The sequence below is a fragment of the Ochotona princeps genome, chromosome 22 (genome assembly GCF_030435755.1).
Source record: "Ochotona princeps isolate mOchPri1 chromosome 22, mOchPri1.hap1, whole genome shotgun sequence".
NCBI lineage: Eukaryota > Metazoa > Chordata > Mammalia > Lagomorpha > Ochotonidae > Ochotona > Ochotona princeps.
In genome coordinates, this window is record NC_080853.1 from 21,956,041 (window position 1) to 21,974,992 (window position 18,952).

General features: G+C 40.8%; 1 protein-coding gene across 1 annotated transcript in view; it reads left to right on the forward strand.

Moving 5' to 3' along the window:
- The window catches only part of ATRN (attractin), a 106,825-nt gene that overhangs the window by 31,376 nt on the left and 56,497 nt on the right, over positions 1 to 18,952 (forward strand). Inside the window, exons 2-6 of the mRNA XM_004585654.2 lie at positions 1,468 to 1,551; positions 2,875 to 2,988; positions 7,533 to 7,661; positions 8,795 to 9,000; positions 10,394 to 10,562. Coding sequence (XP_004585711.2) covers positions 1,468 to 1,551; positions 2,875 to 2,988; positions 7,533 to 7,661; positions 8,795 to 9,000; positions 10,394 to 10,562 — 702 coding nt within the window. The remainder of the gene's footprint in view (positions 1 to 1,467; positions 1,552 to 2,874; positions 2,989 to 7,532; positions 7,662 to 8,794; positions 9,001 to 10,393; positions 10,563 to 18,952) is intronic.

Here is an 18,952-nt window from a genome sequence, read left to right on the forward strand (position 1 = left end):
TGGGGATGAAGACTTGTTGGAAAGGGTGAGGGAGTTGTGCTGAAGTAAGTGGAGAGATAAGAGATTGTAGTTAGGGAGTAGGGTGCTTAAAGTAGGAATTTGATGGTAGTGGCAGGGCCCGGATGAGCAACAGTTGGAGTCGAATGGAGGAAAGGATTGCTGATGGTGAGGCTAAGAAATGGAGAGACTAGATATTGGAGGGGCCATCTTGAATGTTGCTGCAGATGGCTGGAAGACAGTGAATAATCCGCTGATCACTCAGAGGGAGGAACAGGGATGCAGGAGATGACTCAGAAAGTGAGGGAGGCAGTACCAGAAGGGCTCATCTGTTTCAGGGAGGCTGATAATTGTTGATGGGAGAGGGAGAAAAAATGATGTGGAAATAGCAGCAAGGAAGGAAACAGCATGTTTCTTAAACGTTAAGCATTTCTGTGTAGCAAAAAAATACTAGACACAAAGTATGAAGGAAAATGTAAACTGAGAAACTATACTTACAGTACATTTAATATACAGAAGGGAGATGTACTTAATATAAAAAGAGCTCCTGACACTGTTTTAAAGAATTTATTATGGTTTTACTTGAAAGGAGAGAAGGAAGAAGGGAGAGAAAGTGGGAGAAACAGACATATCTTCCACCTATTGGTTCACTCCCCCAAATGCCCACATGGCTGGACCAATCTGAAACCAGAAGCCTGGAACTCAATCTAGGTTTCCTCGGTAGGTCACAGAAACACTCCCCTCCTGTACTTGGACTAGCAGCTGCTGCCTCCCAGGGTGTGAATTGGCTGAGGTTAGAAATGGAGTCAGGCCTTGTACCTGTTATGGATGGAGGCATCTGAAGCCACAACTTAACCATTGCAGCAAATGCTGGCTCCTAAATATTAATTTGAAGGGACACCTTGGCCAAAACATGTGGGAAGATAATCAATCATCAGTGTTAGTAACAAGGAAAATATTAGTGAGATACCAGAATATGCTTGCCATGTTAGTGAGACCTAAGGATATTATTAAACTTCAGGGTTGGTACAAGCGTGGGAAAAAGGTGCTGCTGTGCGTGCTTTTGAGAGCATGGTGGACACTGTCTCAGCAGCAGCTGCCACATAGCCACGGGGCTCTGGTGTGTGTGTGGCTTGATGGGCAGGTTCATCATACTGCTCACAGTGCTGCTACTGTAAATGTGTGTTACAGGTGAGACTCTGTGCTTTTATCTTTTATAGATGAACTTATTTTATACAGATAAGTTCTTTTGGCTATTTTCATGTATGTTTTGGTTTATACCAGTTGGTTTTAATGTTCTTGTATCCTCTTAATTTCATTTAAATAGGTTCATCATGATGTAACTGTTCAGTCATTTTCTACTGGTGTGCTGTAATATATCCATTACTCTTTTATGAGATATTAATATATGAGATGTTAATGTATGAAATCCTGAGGCGCTTACATTTCTTCTTTTAATTTAAACTACAGATTAACTGGATCTTCTGGGTTTGTAACAGATGGACCTGGGAATTATAAATATAAAACAAAGTGCACGTGGCTCATTGAAGGACAGTAAGTAGTAATGACTGACTTCCTATTGTTTTCAGGATGGAGCTCAATGTGGCATTACTTTCCCTGCAAGAGAAACCAGCATTCATTTTTATATTTTAAACTATAATATTAAAAAACAATTAGAATTCTTAATATTGTGTAAAGCATTTGAAAGTATAACACTCTGTCATTTTTCTAAGTCTATTTTTGTTATGAGTAGGAAAATCAGAGTTAATATTGTCTAAGTAATTGCTGCCTGGTCTGAACCCAGTGTGTCCTTCTAAACTTCTTTTTTCACTTCCATTCATGGCAGACCTTTAAAGTACTAGCTCTCAAATTTTTTGGTGTTGGACTTTTGTATAATCATAAACCTTGAGATTCCAAATAACTTTTTGATTTAAGTGGTTTATATCTGTTTGTCATATTAGAAATCAAAGCCAGGAATGTTATTAGTTTATTTAATAGCAATAATTAGCCCTCTACACATTATCAAAAATATGTGAAAAACCCTTATATTCTTAAAGCAGTTTAGTAATAAGAATGTTATGACTTGATATTTTGCAAATTTCTTTGATATCTGTCAGTACCAAAATTTTTGTTTTCTTGTTTGGTAAAATTTGTAAATCTAAAACAAATGTGAATGTGGGTGAAAAGTTCTAGATCAGAGGGAGATTTTAAGTAGTTGAGACATGAAAACACAAGTAAGGATGTTTATCTACTTTGGAAAATGGAAATTTCAGGAGTTTTGTATACTGATCATTAACACAGAGGTGGGACTGGATGGTTTGAAGTAGTCATTGAGAGAAACAATGAAGGAGATGGGGAGGGAGGGAGAGTTGGTATTAGAGCTGCTGACAGTTGGTGACCAGAGGTCAGTACAGGAACCCACGTGCTGAGCTGTGTGACTCTTCTGAAGTACAGCTTAGTTCTTTTTAGATGTGATCAGTGTCAAAGCAGGTAAATGGTTTCCTCCAGAGCAGGGGTTTGTTGGACAGTGCCAGGTAAAGGTAGAGGTGTAGGCAGTTTGTGAAGCGATGCTGTGTGGAATCTTAGCTTGAACAACAGACAAAGGCACAAGGGCTAAGGGCTTGTTTCAGTTGGCTACCAAATGCCTCCTTTAAAATCCAGGAGTCACAGGCTGCTTTGGGATTTTTTTGCTTCGTATTGTGTGTTTAGTGGTCTGTTACACATAGTAAATACTAAATAAATATTTGACAAATGGAAGAGTACTATTTTTTGATTATTTCTTATTTCCCTGAGAATTCGTAAAGACTCCATCTATTTTTCTCAAAAGTTTGACCATTATTATGATTAGTTTAAGGTATTTTGTTTTATTATTTTCAGGCCAAATAGAATAATGAGGCTTCGTTTTAATCATTTTGCTACAGAATGTAGTTGGGACCATTTATACGTTTATGATGGAGATTCAATTTATGCACCGCTAATTGCTGCCTTTAGGTAAGCTTGGACATGTAAATACTGCTTAGTCATTATTTTACTTCTAAATTTGATTGTTTTTACTGGATTCATCTTTGCTGTCAGCTAACACGTTTATTGTGTGGAAGGAGTTCTAGTTTAGGAGTCCTGTTAATTGTGCACTAGATGTGGCCTCTGCAGCCCCTGGGTAAGTATGTCGACACAGTAGTTGACCTGTCTTCTCAATTTTCTCATCTGTCAAGTTTACATACTCCTCACAGTAGTGGTGAAGTTTATGTTTTCAAAGTATTTTATCAATAATAAAGTGAATAGCAATGTTGCTGTGAAAAATTTTTTTTTTCCTGTGAAAAATTTAAGTCAGAACCATTGTTCCTTATGCTTACCTCATTGCAGAGGCCTTTAAGAGTTTTTGGATGAATTCTCGTATGGGGTGAGTGTATATGTACGTGTGTTTTTTAATGTATTAGAAGTTAGGGAAACTTTGGAATGGTACATGTGAAATGAATAATAATTATTATCTATAGGGAATGGAGAATATATCTGTTGTATGTTACAGTTTTTTCCAACAGGTACATATTGCAAAATAATTTGATATTACATGTATGGCATATTTGAATTGTTTTGATATTTTGAATTTTTATTAACAGTAAATAGTTGTATTTTTTTAAGTTTCTGGCTACATGGGAATTCAAAATTGTTGCCGTTCCCCCCCTTTTACCTATGAAAGATTTAAAAATATGTTTTTCAAAAATATGTGTCTTGTTAGGGAGCCATAATCACCAGTGCAACTTCATTTAGACATTTTATGTACTGATTTTAAAAAGAAATAAATTCATCCTCTTACCCCAGATCTAGAAAAAAAAAGTGGTTTTACTCACTTTCCTGTAGCCCTTGACCCTTTGTGCCCTAATCAACTATGTAAAGATTATCAAAATAAAATAAAAAAGAAATAAATTCAACAAATACTTTTTAAAATATTTGTTTGAATGGACAAGAGACAGAGAAGAGATTGATAGATAGAAAGGGCTTCCAGCCACTGATTCACTTCCCATATGTCCACAGCAGCTGGGAAGGCCTGGCTGAAGCCAGGAGCAAGAAACTCAGCTCAGGTTTCTCCTGGACAGCAAGAACACATGTACTTGAGGTATCTATCACCTGCTACCTCCCAGGGTTTATATTAGCAGAAAACTAGACTTGGAAGCAGAGCCAGGGCTTCAACCCAGGCACTGCATGGATGCAGTGTTCTCGGTGGTATATGTTTTATCCTCTGTGCCACACACCCACCTCCTATTTGATAATTATTTTTGTGTGTGTATATATCACGCAGGGGTAGTCTAATGCTGTTCCGTGTGGGTGGGGAAATAACAAGGAGTAGGCAATACCTGAATACCTGAAGGACAGGAGGTCGGAGACTGCTTCACCTCGGTGCTTCTCCACCTGCTTTGGCTTAAAGATCTCTCAGGTGTGTTTGAACCAAAAACTCAATGTACAGGGCCAAAGTGCAGGGTGATGGATGGATCATTCTAGGTGCTTAAAATGATGTTGGCTATACGTTAGGTATGCGTATTTTTATGCCAGCATTTGAAACGTACCTTGCATTAAAGCAAGAGGCACTGCAGAATTTTACAAATAAAAGCACTAAGTTGCCATGATAGTACTGCTTGGGTATTCCTTTGTTACTGTGTTTGTTAGTTGTGCTTTATGGAGCCCTGTTGGTGCCAGGCACTTTGGATTCATCAGTTTGCTAGTAGCAGCCATTGGTGGGAACGTGAGCAAACCTCTTGCCCTATGATTCTCCTAGCCTGTATATTTGATGAGCTGACGTGTGGATCAGCAGCAGCACAAGTAGAAGGCACTAATGGTTCTAACCAGTGACTTGTAGGAGAAATCAAAGTCCAAGGGATCTTCAGGAATTTGATGGAAATTACACATTATGAAAAAATTGCACGATTTTATCTTTCCATTCAGTTTTCCATAAGGTGTTTGGAAGTACTTGCATATGTACAGATAGGTGAACTCTCAGGTTTTTAAATAAATGTTTATTTATTTTTATTAGAAAGGCAGATATACAGAGAGAAGGAGAGACAGAAAGATCTTCTATCTGCTGTTTCTCTCCCCAAGTGGCCACAACGGCTAGTGCTGAGTCAATCCAAAGCCAGGAGCCAGGAGCTTCCTCTGGGTCTCCCACGTGGGTTCAGGGTCCCAACTCTGCGGACCATCCTCTACTGCTTTCCCAGGCCACAAGCAGGGAGCTGGAAGGGAAGTGGAGCAGCTTGGACATGAACTGGTGCTCATATGGGATCCCAGCACATACAAGGCAAGGATTTTGCCACTAGGCTATTGCGCTGGGCTCGGGAAGTTTTTTTCAAGTTAATTAACTAATATTATAAATTATTGTATTGGTTATGTTAAAGCTTATAATTTCATTGGGAAGGTGGATAAGATTTACAGAATGAAGGAGAGACAGGGAATAAGATCCTCCGTGTGCTGATTCACTACCTGAATGGCAGCAATACCCAGAGCTGAACCAATCTAAAGCCAGTAGTTGGGAGCCCCTTCTGGATCCCCCATGCAGGCACAAGGTCCCAAGGCTTTGGTCTGTCCTTTATTGCTTTTCCAGGCCACGAGCAGGAAACTAATGGGAAGTGGGGCAACTGGGATGTGAATCAGCACCCATATCGGATCCCGATGTTTATAGGTGAGGATTTAGCCATTAAGGCATTATGCCAGGCTCTAGCTGTGATGTGTTTGAAGAGGCCAATGGCAAATAAACATAGGATTAGCATCGAGAGTATAACACAAACTGATAATTTTTAAATTAATTTTATCTACATAAGGTGAATTTGTTTCACATGTTCCATGATGCAAATTTAGAGGCATGATGACACCTCCCAACCACCATCCCCTCCAGATGACAATAGTTTTTTTTTTTAAGATTTATTTTATTTTTATTACAAAGTCAGATATACTGAGAGGAGGAGAGATAGAGAGGAAGTGGAGCTGCCAGGATTGGAACCAGTGGCCATATGGAATCAAGGCGAGGGCCTTAGCCACTAGGCCACGCTGCCAAGCCCGACAATAGTTTTTAAAAGTGAATCTTTTTTCCCAGAGCCTATGAAACTGTCACAAAATGCAAAATAATTAATAAAAAAAATAAATTAAAAAAGTAAATCTTTTTATTTTTTATGATGTTTTCATAGTTAACCTGGGTGGGAAGGGTTGAGGATCAGGGGAAAGTGGGCGAGACTATTGTTTGCATATTTTCTTTTTCTTCCTACACTGGGGTAGGGGAGGATACTAGGGGAAAAACCATGCCACACCTGCCAACCACCTTAGTACCCAGGGATAGGAAACAGCTACCATGTTACCCCAGGGTCCCCATGGTAGAGCATTTTCTGAGGGTTCTGGTTAAGTGGTTTTGATAGTTCTGAGATGCTGTTGACTTTGCTGCTCCAAGGATGAGGAAATCCTTACAAGGTCAGTTGGCTAATCCAGTCCACCTCCGAGTCTCCATTTGCCTAGAAATTTGCTGTCAAGCTTCGCTGGGGTAGTAGATCTTTTTTTTCTGCCCTCTTTCTTCTCCAAACCATTAGGTGCTCAAGCGCAGCCCAGCCCTGCCCACCACATGCTCAGCCCTCACATATACCAGGTGGAGCTGCAGCTCAGTCAGAGTAAACCCCCAAAACCCCCTCTGGACTGATCCTCATGTCTGGCTCCTATTCCTGTGAGCATGTGCAGTGGACTGGTCCAGTCTGTCTTCCATTCTATTCAGATCTCTTATACATTTCCAGATGACAGCTTAAAAATGTGCTTTTTAAATGAGTAGAACTAGTTTGGCAAAGTGAGACAGGGTGGACTTTTTTTTTTTTTGGGGGGTGGATTGTTTTATTCTGAAAAGATTTCAGTGCTGGATCAAGAATCTCAAAACTCTTTGACTGACTAATTCTTCCCCTCACTAGACAGTGAACAAGTGCTTATTTAAAAATCTCATATGTGCTGGGCTCTGAGCTTGCTTTTAGTGACAGGAAATGCTCATGGCATGTTATTTGTAACATAGAAGGTAAAATGCAGCTATTAGGCCCAGAAGGTACATCACAATGCTAACAGTAGAGGAGCTGTGAGTGTTTGCTTAGCTTTGTTTATGTTTTTATATCAATGAATATTTTATATTTTTATATAAAATACGTCATGTCTTTTAATGCTAAATATCTGACATTATTCAATTCATTAAGTTATTTTGAGTGATTGTAGAAGTTTATTAAGCTTTTCAGAGGAGCCATGTAAAAGTTTTATAGAATAAAGGAATAGAGCCATGATTGTTAAATTTCATGGGTGGGGGGAGAGAGAAAAATACCCCATCGAAGGGAGATTAGCAAATGATCCAGATGTGTTCCTCAGAGGGTCCAGCAGCAGCTGGAAACCAGAGCTAAGAGAATAGCTATGTGCATGTGATCACAAGTTCCTGGATTAGTTTTCTGAAAGGATAAGGATGGCTTTGAGTGCTGTGTGTGCACCTGCCACAGTCTGACATGCGTGTGATTGTAAGGAATGTCTTTTCATTCCAGTGGCCTCATTGTTCCTGAGAGAGATGGCAACGAGACTGTCCCTGAGGTGGTTGCCACATCAGGTTATGCCCTGCTGCATTTTTTTAGTGATGCTGCTTATAATTTGACTGGATTTAATATCACTTACAAGTAAGATATTTAAATCTAATATTATGATTTTATTTAAAAGGGTATATATTTTGTTTTAACAGTAATGGTGATTAACAAATATTGAAGATTTACAGCATTGTAAAGTTTGCATGGAATTTTTTTAACTCAAAGTTTGTTTTAAAAGTCAGGGATATATGGGCTCTGTTTTTCTGCTCAAAACTTGAGGAAGCTGACATGAAACAGTTAATAAACAGGCAAAGTAAGTGGTGGGAGTATAACCTCAAGCTAGTCCTGCTGCAGCCAAGTTTCTGAAAGACCAAGGCATTTTTCTGTCAATGGATTAAGAACACGGAGGATGTTTGCGAAGTATAGTACAACAAATTTTAGTAGTTGTCCTGTACTCCATAGTAGAAGAAATCTATACTCTTTTTTAAAAAAATATTTATATATTTTTATTGGAAAGTTCTCATATACAGAGAAGAGAAGAAACAGAGAGGAAGATCTTCTGTCCACTGAATCACTCCCCAAGTGGCCGTGATGATTGAAGCTATTCCAATCTGAAACCAGGAGCCAGGAGCTTCTTCTGGCTGTCCCCACGGGTGCAGGGTCCCAAAGCTTTGGGCTGTCCTCCACTGCTTCCCCAGGCCACAAGCAGGGAGCTGGATGGGAAGCGGGGCCTCTGGGATTAGAATTGGTGCCCATATGGGATCCCGGTGCGTTCAAGACAAGGACTTTAGCTCTTGGGCTATTGTGCCAGACCCAGAAGTCTATTAAAGTATCTTAGTAGTCCCCTTATCTTCTTTTCCAAACTTTAAAGTGTGGAGTTAGCAATTTTGGATCATTTGTTGCTGGTAGGCTACCAGGAACTATAGGGGAATGATAAAGCACCAGGAACTAAGTCTCTCTGGTTGAACTTCCTTATGAGTTATTGATTCTTCTTCGGGAATGAGAATCCAATGGAGTTGACTCAGTTTCGTTACTTGTACCTTAGGCTGTAGCTATGGTGTAATGTTAAGTTGATCCTGTTTGGGCTGCATGGTAAGTACTGTAGTTGTCCTTGGAAATGACCTGGAGCACCCTTGATAGACTTGAAGCTTGTGTAGGAGGATGTTCTGCTACGTTAATCAAAGCATTGCTCTGTGCTGACTGAATTTTCCCCGCTGTCTTCATAGTTTTGACATGTGTCCGAATAACTGCTCAGGCCGAGGAGAATGTCAGATCAGCAATGTCAGCAACACTGTTAAGTGTGAATGTTCTGAAAACTGGACAGGTGAATCATGTGACATTCCCCACTGTCCCGATGACTGTGGGTTCCCTCACCGAGGCATCTGCAATTCCAGCGAGGCCAGAGGCTGCTCCTGCTTTTCAGGGTGGCAGGGTAGGAGCTTCTTGCATGTTTATTTTTCTTTGAGTTTGCAGAACTATCTCATTTTCATGAGCTGTAGATGGACTTTGTTCTTAGCATCTATATAATTTGTGTTAATCAAATGTCAGATGGCAGTTAAGCTTTTATACCCCTTTATCCAGCTTCTTAGAAACTTTTCCATTTCACCCATGCATGTGCTTGTTGGCGTGTGTCTGTTTGGAACTGTGGAGGGGTTTGGCATCCTTTGCAGCTCACTCATGAAAGCTGGAGAACTTGATTTTAGGTATGAGAGAATATAAAGCACCAAGCTGGGAGATGGGGTAGCAGCTAACAATACTGATACATACGTAGAAATGTTCCCTAAGTTCAGAGAAAATTGGGGTAGGTTATACATTAGAATTCTAAAGCAGTTAGCTAATGGCTTTATCTGCAGAAATAGATTCTTGTTAAAGAAGCTTTAGAGAGTTCTTTAAGTGTGTGTGATAACAGCTGTTACTGATATAGTGCTTTTCTATATATGATTAATAATCCCTCAGAATCTTTTCATTTTAGAAAGAAATGTTTGTTTAAATGCTGTAACTTCTTGGCTTTGACTAACATGAAGGAGTTAATATTGAAATATTGTGGCCATGCAAAGGTGGGAGCAAAAGCCATACCTTCTCCGGAGTGGGGTCTGTCCCTTGCATTTGTTCAAATTTCCTGAAGTAATGGAAGATGGGTAGTTTCTATTATGACACCCAGGTCTAGTCATTACATTCTTTTTTAAAGATTTATTTATTTTTATTGGAAAGTCAGATATACAGAAAGGAAGAGAGACAAATATAAAGATCTTCTGTCCGATGATTCACTCTCCAAGTGGCCTTAACAGCCGGAGCTATTCGATTTGAAGCCAGGAGCTTCTTCTGGGTCTCCTACGTGGGTGCAGAATCCCAAGGCTTTGGGCCGTCCTCTACTGCTTTCTCAGGCTACAAGCAGGGAGCTGGATTGGAAGTGGGACTGCCGGAACACGAACCAGTGGCCATATGAGATCCTGGTGTGCAAGGCAAGGACTTTAGCCGCTAGGCTACTGCGCCGGCCCTAGTCATTACGTTTTAACTCTAAATATTTTCATCTGGTTTTGGATCAGTAGGGTTTTTTTTGTGTTCTTTTCTTTGAGAGATATTTGGGCAAGTATTTCAATATTTAAAAAATACCTAACTTTGAGGTGATCAGGCCATCATTAAAATATATGTTTTGAATTTTAGTAAGGATTACCATTGGTTAATATGCTGAAAAAATTAAAAGCAATTAAAGATGTTTATTTTGATGCTAAAAATAAATATTTGTAACATTTAGATGATTAGAACATGAAACACAGTATGTTTTAAAGCTACACTGTGTGAAGTTACTTTATTGTTTTTATTAGGTCCTGGATGTTCAGTTCCCATACCGGCTAACCAGTCGTTTTGGACTCAAGAGGAATATTCTAACTTAAAACTTCCCAGAGCATCTCATAAAGCTGTGGTCAATGGAAACATAATGTGGGTTGTTGGAGGATACATGTTTAACCACTCAGATTACAACATGGTTCTAGCGTAAGTTGTTTTAAACATTTTTTTTTCAAGCAGCTTGGTTTTTACGTTGAAAATTTATGAAGCACACATAAGCAAGAGAAAAAAATTACAAAGAAGTCTGCTACCTGAGGAAAATTCCTTTTAAAACTTTGGTGGTAGGCTTCCAGACTTTGGCAAATGCTGAGTTTTTTGAAATTGAGAGCTATGAAGAATTCATTATCATGATAAAGAATGTTATGTTTTGCAAATACTATCTCTGATACATTGCTTTAGATTCATACAGTAGGTTCTAGATAAATAGGGAATCACGGTTTTTTAAAAAAGATTTATTTATTTATTTGAAAGTCAGAATTACACAGAGAGGTCGTCCGTCTGTTGGTTCACTCTCCAAGTGGCTGCAATGGCCACAATGGCACCAGTTCAGAGTCAGAACCCACGAGCTTCATCCAGCTTTCTCATATAGGTAGAGCCCCAACCACTTGGAGTGCCCATTGACTGTTTTTCCCAGACCGTTAGCAGGGAGCTGAATTGCAAGGGAAATGACCAAACTGGGTACCAAATTGGTACCCAGGTGAGATGCTGTCATCATAGGCAGTGACTTTACCTACTCCCTCCATTCTCTCTCTCTCTCTTTTTTTTTAAGAATTCTTAAAAATTAATTAATTTTTTTTTTATTGGAAAGTCAGATTTACAGAGAGAAGGAGACAGAATGATCTTCCATCTACTGATTTATTCCCCAAGTGACCACAATGGCTAGAGCTGAGCTAGTCTGAAGCCAGGAGCCAGCAGCTTCTTCTGAGTCTCCCACATGGGTGCAGGTTCCCAAGGCCTTGGGCCATCCTTGGCTGCTTTCCCAGGCCACAAGCAGGGAGCTGGATGGGAAGTGGAGCAGCTGGGATACGAACTGGCGTCCATATGGGATCCCGGCGCTTTCAAGGTGAGGACTTTTAGCTGCTAGGCCACTGTGCCGAATGCTAAAGTTCCTTTCCTGCTTCAAAAATATGACATTCAGGGCCAGGCCTGATAGCTCAGTAGCTAAATCCTTACTTTGCACATGCCAGGATGCCATCTGGGTGCCATTCATGTCCCGGATGCTCCATTTCCCATCCATCTTCCTGCTTGTGGCCTGGGATAGCAGTAGAGGCTGGCCTGAGGCATTGGGACCCTGCACACCCAAATGGGGGACCCAGAGGAATCTCCTGGCTCCCAGTTTTGAGTCAGCTCAATCCTGGCTGCTGGGAATGAGCCAGCGGACAGTGGATAAATCTTTGTTTCTGTTTTTCTCCATAAATTTTCCTTTACAGTAAAAATAGATAAATCTTATTTATAAAAAGATTAAATGAAATATTTTGAGAGAATCTGAAAGCATATTTCCCTCTCCTATTATAGATTGTTTTTGTAAACAAAAAAATATGACCTCCTGAAACATGTAAAATTTAAATAGAACCTTAAAAAAATTTGGAAGCATACCATTTCCTGTGTAAGTTTTCTTTGATATAGCAGTAAAGTCTCTCCCAAAACACATGGTTTAAAGGAAAATAAACTCAATAACTATCAATTTTTTCTTTCCCCTCCCCATTTTTTTTCAACGTTTTATTTATTTGAAAGAGAGAAAGAGAGTGATCTTCTGTCTGCTGGTTCATTCCCCAAATGGCTACAATGGTCAGAAACAGGAGCCCAGTGCATCTTCTGGGTCTCTCTCATGGATGCAGGATCTCAAGGATTTTGGCCATCTTCTGCTGCTTTCCCAAACACATCAGCAGAAAACTGGATCAGAAGTGGAGTAGCTGGCACTCAAACCAGCACCCTTATGGCATGTTGGCACCACTGGCAGCAGCTTTACTTGCTGTTGCACAGCACCGATCCCAAACCACGTGTGATTCTTAAGCTCTTGAAGAAATTGGATTTTTCTTTCCTATTCTTAGTACTCATCTTCCCTGAGCTTGCAACAATTTCTAGTGCAGTTAATCCATCTCTCCTTATTCAAACAATTTATTCAGGTGGCGTCTGGGTTGCCTCTTGTTATTTTTCCTAACTGGTTATTCATTCTCAGTCTCTTTAACTGGTTTCTCCTCAGTAACTATTCACAGTGGTGCTATATAAGGGCCAAGTCTTTGGTCTGCCTGTATAGTCACTTTTGGTGATCTCATATGATGTCATGGCCTTCTCTCCTCTTCCCTTCCCTCTCTCTTTTCGTTTCAAAGACAGAACTACAGAGAGAAAGGGAAATGTTCCATCCCCATAGGGCCACAGTGGCCAGGGCTGGGGCCAGGCTGGAACATTGAATGAGGAGCTACATCCAGGACTCCACCGTGGTGGCATGGGTCCAAACACTTGGACCATTCTCCTCTGTCTTCTCTGGCTCATGTAACTGGGTGCTGAATTGGAAGTGGAACAATCAAAACTCAAACTGAGAGACTGGCACAGTGACCTAGCAGCTAAAGTCCTAGCCTTGAATGCGCTGGGATCCCATATGGGCACTGGTTCTAATCCCGGCAGCTCCGCTTCCCATCCAGCTCCCTGCTTGTGGCCTGGGAAAGTAGGTTAAGGACAGCTCAAGGCGTTGGAACCCTGCTTCTGCATGGGAGAGTCAGAAGAAGCTTCTGGCTTCTGACTTTGGAACAGCTTAGCTCTGGCCATGATAGTCATTTGGGGAGTGAATCAGCAGATGGAAGATCTTCCTCTCTGTCTCTCCTCTCTTTATGGCTGACTTTCCAATAAAATTAAATAAATCTTCAACAACAACAACAACAACAACAACAAAGACTCAAACTGGTGTCCATATGAGATACAGGCAATGCCACAATCTTTTCTCCTTCCTTCCCATACCCCCTGCCACCCAAAAGTGGCCTTGTGGCCTGTGTCCCAGCACTGCGGCACACTGGGCCACCTGCAGTGCCAACATTCCATATGGGCACCGGTAAGAGTCCTGGCTGCTCTACTTCTGATTCAGCTTTGTGCTAATGGCATGGGAAAAGCAGGAAGGAATGTCACTGGTTGTTGGGCTCGCTGCCACCAAGGTGGGAGACCCAGAGCAGACTCCTGGCTTCTGCGTCTGGCATGGCTCATGCCATGGGGTTATTTGAGGCATCAACCAGTGGATGGAAGATCTCTGTATTTTATTTCTCTCTCCCTGTAACTCTGCTTTTCAAATAAATGAATAAATCTTGTTTTTTTAAGTGTCTTTCTCTCTTTTCCCAAAAATCAACCCTGGGCATCCTTAGCTTTCAGGGCCTTGGCCCTTGCTGTTCCTAGTCTATTCCTGCTGTGGGACCGCAGGGCCGACTTCTTCCTTCAGATCTCAGGTGAATTGTCCCACAGAGAGGTCTTTCCTGACTGTCCAGTTCAGACAGGTTTTCCTTGTTCTCATTTCCTTTGGAGCTGTGATCATAATGTTTAATTGTAGCTGTGCTCATAATTATATCTGCTCATCTTCTGTTTTTCTGTTCTTGGTTCTCTAAGGCTGGGAACTTTGTTTCCTTATTCAGCTAATGGCTTGGCTTCTAGAAGGTGCCCAAATACTTATGTATTAAATAAATGGAGGAATTGTTTAACTCACATGTTTGTTCCTGGATATGTTAATGTTACCTGTTGGTTTTATTTAGCCAGTGTGGCTCATGAGCTATGTTTTCCTTCTTTAAAGCAATATTTTAAAGTGGGGTAAGTCTTTTTTAAAGATTTATTTATTTTAATTACAAAGTCAGACATACAGAGAGGAGGAGAGATAGTGAGGAAGATCTTCCGTCCGATTAATCACTCCCCAACGGTTGGGTGCTGTGCCGATCTGGAGCCAGGAGCTAGAAACTTCCTCCAGGTCTCCCACATGGGTGCAAGATCCCAAAGCATTGGGTCGTCCTCGACTGCATTCCCAGACCACAAGCAGGGAGCTGGATGGGAAGTGGGGCATGCAGGGCACGAACTGGTGCCTGTATGGGATCCTGGAACATGCAAGGCAAGGACTTCGTGCCTAGGCTTCTGTATTTACTTTTTTAGAATGTATCATTTTCTGTTTGTTCTTGATTAAAACTCGATTTTCATAGCTTTATGTATCTCATGTAAATATTAGTATTATTTCAAATAATAATTTGCTTTTCTTGGGGGGAAAGTAACTACAGCAATTCCTTTTAGAAGTAACTTTTTTTGGAACTTGGGCTTTAATCTTTATAGTCATTCATATTCATAGATAGGCATATTTCAGAAGCTGCTCCCAAACAGCCCCAAAATTTTAAGTTGCAGTGTAATTTCTGTTTGTGGCTCTCTTGCAAAACAAATGAAATTGCTGTTTGAAATCTCTCATTGAATTTCCTCCCCCTTGAGCAAAAAAAGGAGGTTTTTTTGTTTGTTTTTAATGTGGAGTACTGAGCAACAGGTAGCCAGATAAGGAAAAGAGTAAAATACCCATAGAAACATTTAGGGGCCCCTCTGTACCCTGCAGGGAGCACCCTGTGGAGATACCGAGGTTCTCATCTAGAGCTCATGTAGACACAAACTTAAGTAGGCATTTCTGTTTACTGTTTAAATTGAAAAGCAGAAGAAATCCTTCCTGGGGAGGATCAGGTAAAGAGGGAGTGGGAAAAATACCAACTGACTAACTCTCTGCCAGAAACCGGGGCTTCTCTTTAAACTGAACGGTCATCTAACACAATTTTGCCTCTGACAGGGCAGTCTCAGTGTTTTGGTCTGACAAATAGCAGAGTCTGTCTTCTGCAAATCCCTGCGTTTCCTCAGAGAAGTGTATAGTACAGGACATATACAGCCTTCACACTTAAGGCTTGAATAGAAATTCAGTGTGCTTTTCTTAGAGACACTGGAAAGTGAATTAAGAAATCACACATAGGGGCTGGTGTTGTGATGTAGCAGATAAAGCTTTTGCCTGTGACACTGACCTAAGGGTGCCAGGTCAGTCCTGCTGCTTCATTTCCAATCTAGGTTGTTTTTTTTTTTTTTTAAGATTTATTTATTTTATTACAAAGTCAGATATACAGAGAGGAGGAGAGACAGAGAGGAAGATCTTCTGTCCAATGATTCACTCCCCAAGTGAGCCGCAACAGCCGGTGCGCACCGATTCGAAGCCAGGAACCAGGAACCTCTTCCAGGTCTGTCGCACGGGTGCAGGGTCCCAATGCATTGGGCCGTCCTCGACTGCTTTCCCAGGCCACAGGCAGGGAGCTGGATGGGAAGCAGGGCTGCTGGAATTAGAACCAGCGCCCATATGGAGCATTCAAGGCGAGGACCTTAGCTGCTAGGCCACACCGCCGGGCCCCAGTCTAGATTTTTATCAATGCACCTGGTAAAGGCATCAGAGAATGGTGCTTGTGCTTAGATGGCTATACCCATGTGGGAGACATGGAAAGAGTTCCTGGTTCCCAGCTTCAGCCTGGCCCAGCCATCTGGGAAGTGGACCAGTGGACGGAAGAAGGAAAGATCTCTCTCTCCCTCTTTCTTTCTCTAATCCTGATTTTGAAGTAAAAATGTTTATCACCTATACTTTGGAAGTGAAATACTGGGAAAGCTATGTCTAACCACAAACAAGATGAATGAAGTGACATTAAAGTTCATGCAAATAGTCTCTGATGGAAGAATAAAGAAGAAGAAATACAATAAGTAAAATCTGACAGGAATCCATCATAAGAAAGGTGAACTTCTGAGAGAAGAAATTTTTTTCAACTGCTTCATGTTGTAAAGCAACTTAATTAGAATTGAAGTAAATAACCTGGAAGACAGAAAGATACTGAGATGAAATGGGAGATGATAGACCTAAAGAAAAAGAAGTATATTAGCTAGTCAGAACCTGGAAAAAATACTCAATATTGACAGAGAAGTTCGTTAAAATAATTTCAGTATTGTTGAAAAGACTGAAAAAAATATAGACACCAGAATGTGTGAAAGACACGTGATCTGTTATCTCTAAAGGAAAGAATTAGACAAATGTATCGACACAGCCTAAGACATTTCAGGAACTTTATAATCTTTATAGTCATTATATATGGTCTTTATGCTCATTGTTGGCAAGATCTGATTTGACCAAGCTTTTGCATTTTTAGGATGACACAGAAATTGAGTCTCAGGTCCAGGCTTCTTGCAGGCTGGGGTCAAGTTCAGTTTCCACCAAGCTGTTGCCTTGGTGTTTGGACTGTGCTGTGATTGGCTTACTGGCTACTAAGGAAGTGGAGCATGTGTCCTGTCACATTATGTTTATTGGGTGGCTGGCCATCACCGAGGGTCTCTTAAGGGAGATGGTGGTCGCTCTAGGAGACACATGTTTCTGAATTCCTGACATGTCTTTGCTTATCCATTCATTCAAGAATTAATTTAGTTGTTCAATAGTTTGCTATCTAGGACTCAGCTCTCATTTATTTGGTACTTGGAATTCCTTTCTTTCTTTTTCTTTCTTTCTTTCTTTCTTTCTTTTTTTTTTTTAAGTTTTATAGATTTGAAAGGCAGAGAAAGAAAGAGAGGTATCTTTTATGTGCTAGTTTTGTTATCAAATGGCCACATCAGCCAGGTCTGGGTCAGGCTGAAACCTGGAGCCAGAAACTCCATCCAGCTCTCCCATAGAAGTGGACTAGCCTGACGCTCAGCATTCTGATATGGGAGTTGATGTTGTTGAGAGGCGGTTTAACCTACTGTGCTGGGATTTCTTGTTTGTTTATTTGCGTTAGTACTTTGGTTTTTTTTTTTTTTTTTTGTCTGCTTCTTGTGAGAAGGTTGGCAGTCTGTTATGTAAGTATCTTTTGGTAGTTCCAATAGCCAGGTAATGGGTACCTGTCAGCACCTAGGTGTCTTTGATAAACTCTTGGACAGATATATTGCATGAGAAGCATCAGATTCGTTGAGATACAGATCAAGCACTCTCCATGCCCCTGGACAAGATGTTCATTGGATTGAATCAACTGTGAACTCCTTTTTGTGCTTGTTCTGTTTCATGCTTTCCTCTCTATCAAAACTTCCCTATGGCTTGACCATAAGTGTACACCGGTGGTTAGAAGCCTGAAGGTCCTTCTGAGGAAACATCTTGCATAGTTAGATTTCTACAAAAATGTTGCAGTGGTATGCATTCCATCTAATGAAAACAGTTCTCTGGATGGATTTAAGTTATTTCTTCTTTATGAAGATGCAGTATTATATTGTAAAAAAAAAAAAAAAAAAAGGAGGAGTGGTGGTGAGCTTTTGGTCTGATGGTTAAGACTGGTTAAGTTGTGTGTATCCGATATTGAAGTTCCTGCATTCTGTGCCTGTCTCTGGCTTCTGACCTCAGCTTCTTGCTACCACAGACCCTGAGAGATGGTGCAAGGGATTGGGGTCCTGTCCCTGCAAGGGAGGCCTGGATTGAGATTTTTTCTCCAATTGTGGCCATTGTGGACATTTGAAGAATGAACGAGTAAATGAGAACTCACTTGGCTCTCATTTACACTGTCTCTCTCGTAGATGAGAACTCACTCAGCTCTCACTCATGCTGTCTCTCTGGTAAGTAGGCAGATAGATAGATAGATAACATGGGATGGAGGAACGAGAACAAGAAGTGGGAGATGGAGAGCATAAAAGAATGGAGATGATTAGGACTTCTTCAGGCTTAAGGCAGAAAAGCAAACCAACAGAAAGGGAGAAGAACGAATCAGGCTGGTCTCATACTACTAGATAGCAACCTTGAATACCAACAACATTTAAGGAAGCTACATCTCTGATTTTCTGGAGGGAAGAACAACACTGCAAGTATGTCATTCAGTTGTAAAATGGAAAATGGATATATGGATAGATATATAAATTTGTGTCTTTGAGAGGCAGGAGAGGGGTTTACTGAACTGGTTCTCTCCTCAAATGCCTGCAGCAGCTGGGGACTGGCCTGGGCTGAGGGCAGGAGCCAGGAACTCAATTACTTGATTCTTCAACAGTCTCTTGGGGGGTCTGCATTAGCAGGAAGCTGGAGCAGCGTACTGAACCTCTCTGACATGGAACATGGGAGCTTTTCCAGCGTACTGTTAGGCTAGACACTCATCCCAAGAAGCAGATATTTCTAAACATGAAATAACTCAGGGAAAGGAATATGTAGAAGGTCTTCTCAAACAAAGCCACTTGATAGTGAAATCTAACAATGCAGAATAATCAAGAAGGAGAAGTTGTGGTAAGCAGACTATGAGGTGATTAACTCAGCTAAAATATAGAGTCAGCACTATAAAAACTGTGTATAGAATTACACTTTCAGACTGGAATGTGGAAGTAGTGAACCAGGATGTTGTAATCTTAGTATGATAACAATTGGAAGAAGAGACGGGAAACTGCTAAGGTCTTCAAGCTTTCAAAGCAGGAAATTAGTGGATTGTGTCCAAAATTGCATATCATTAAAGAAATAGAGTGAATTCAGCCTCTACATCGTTTTACACATGCTTAAAGAAAATGTGGGAGGCTTAACA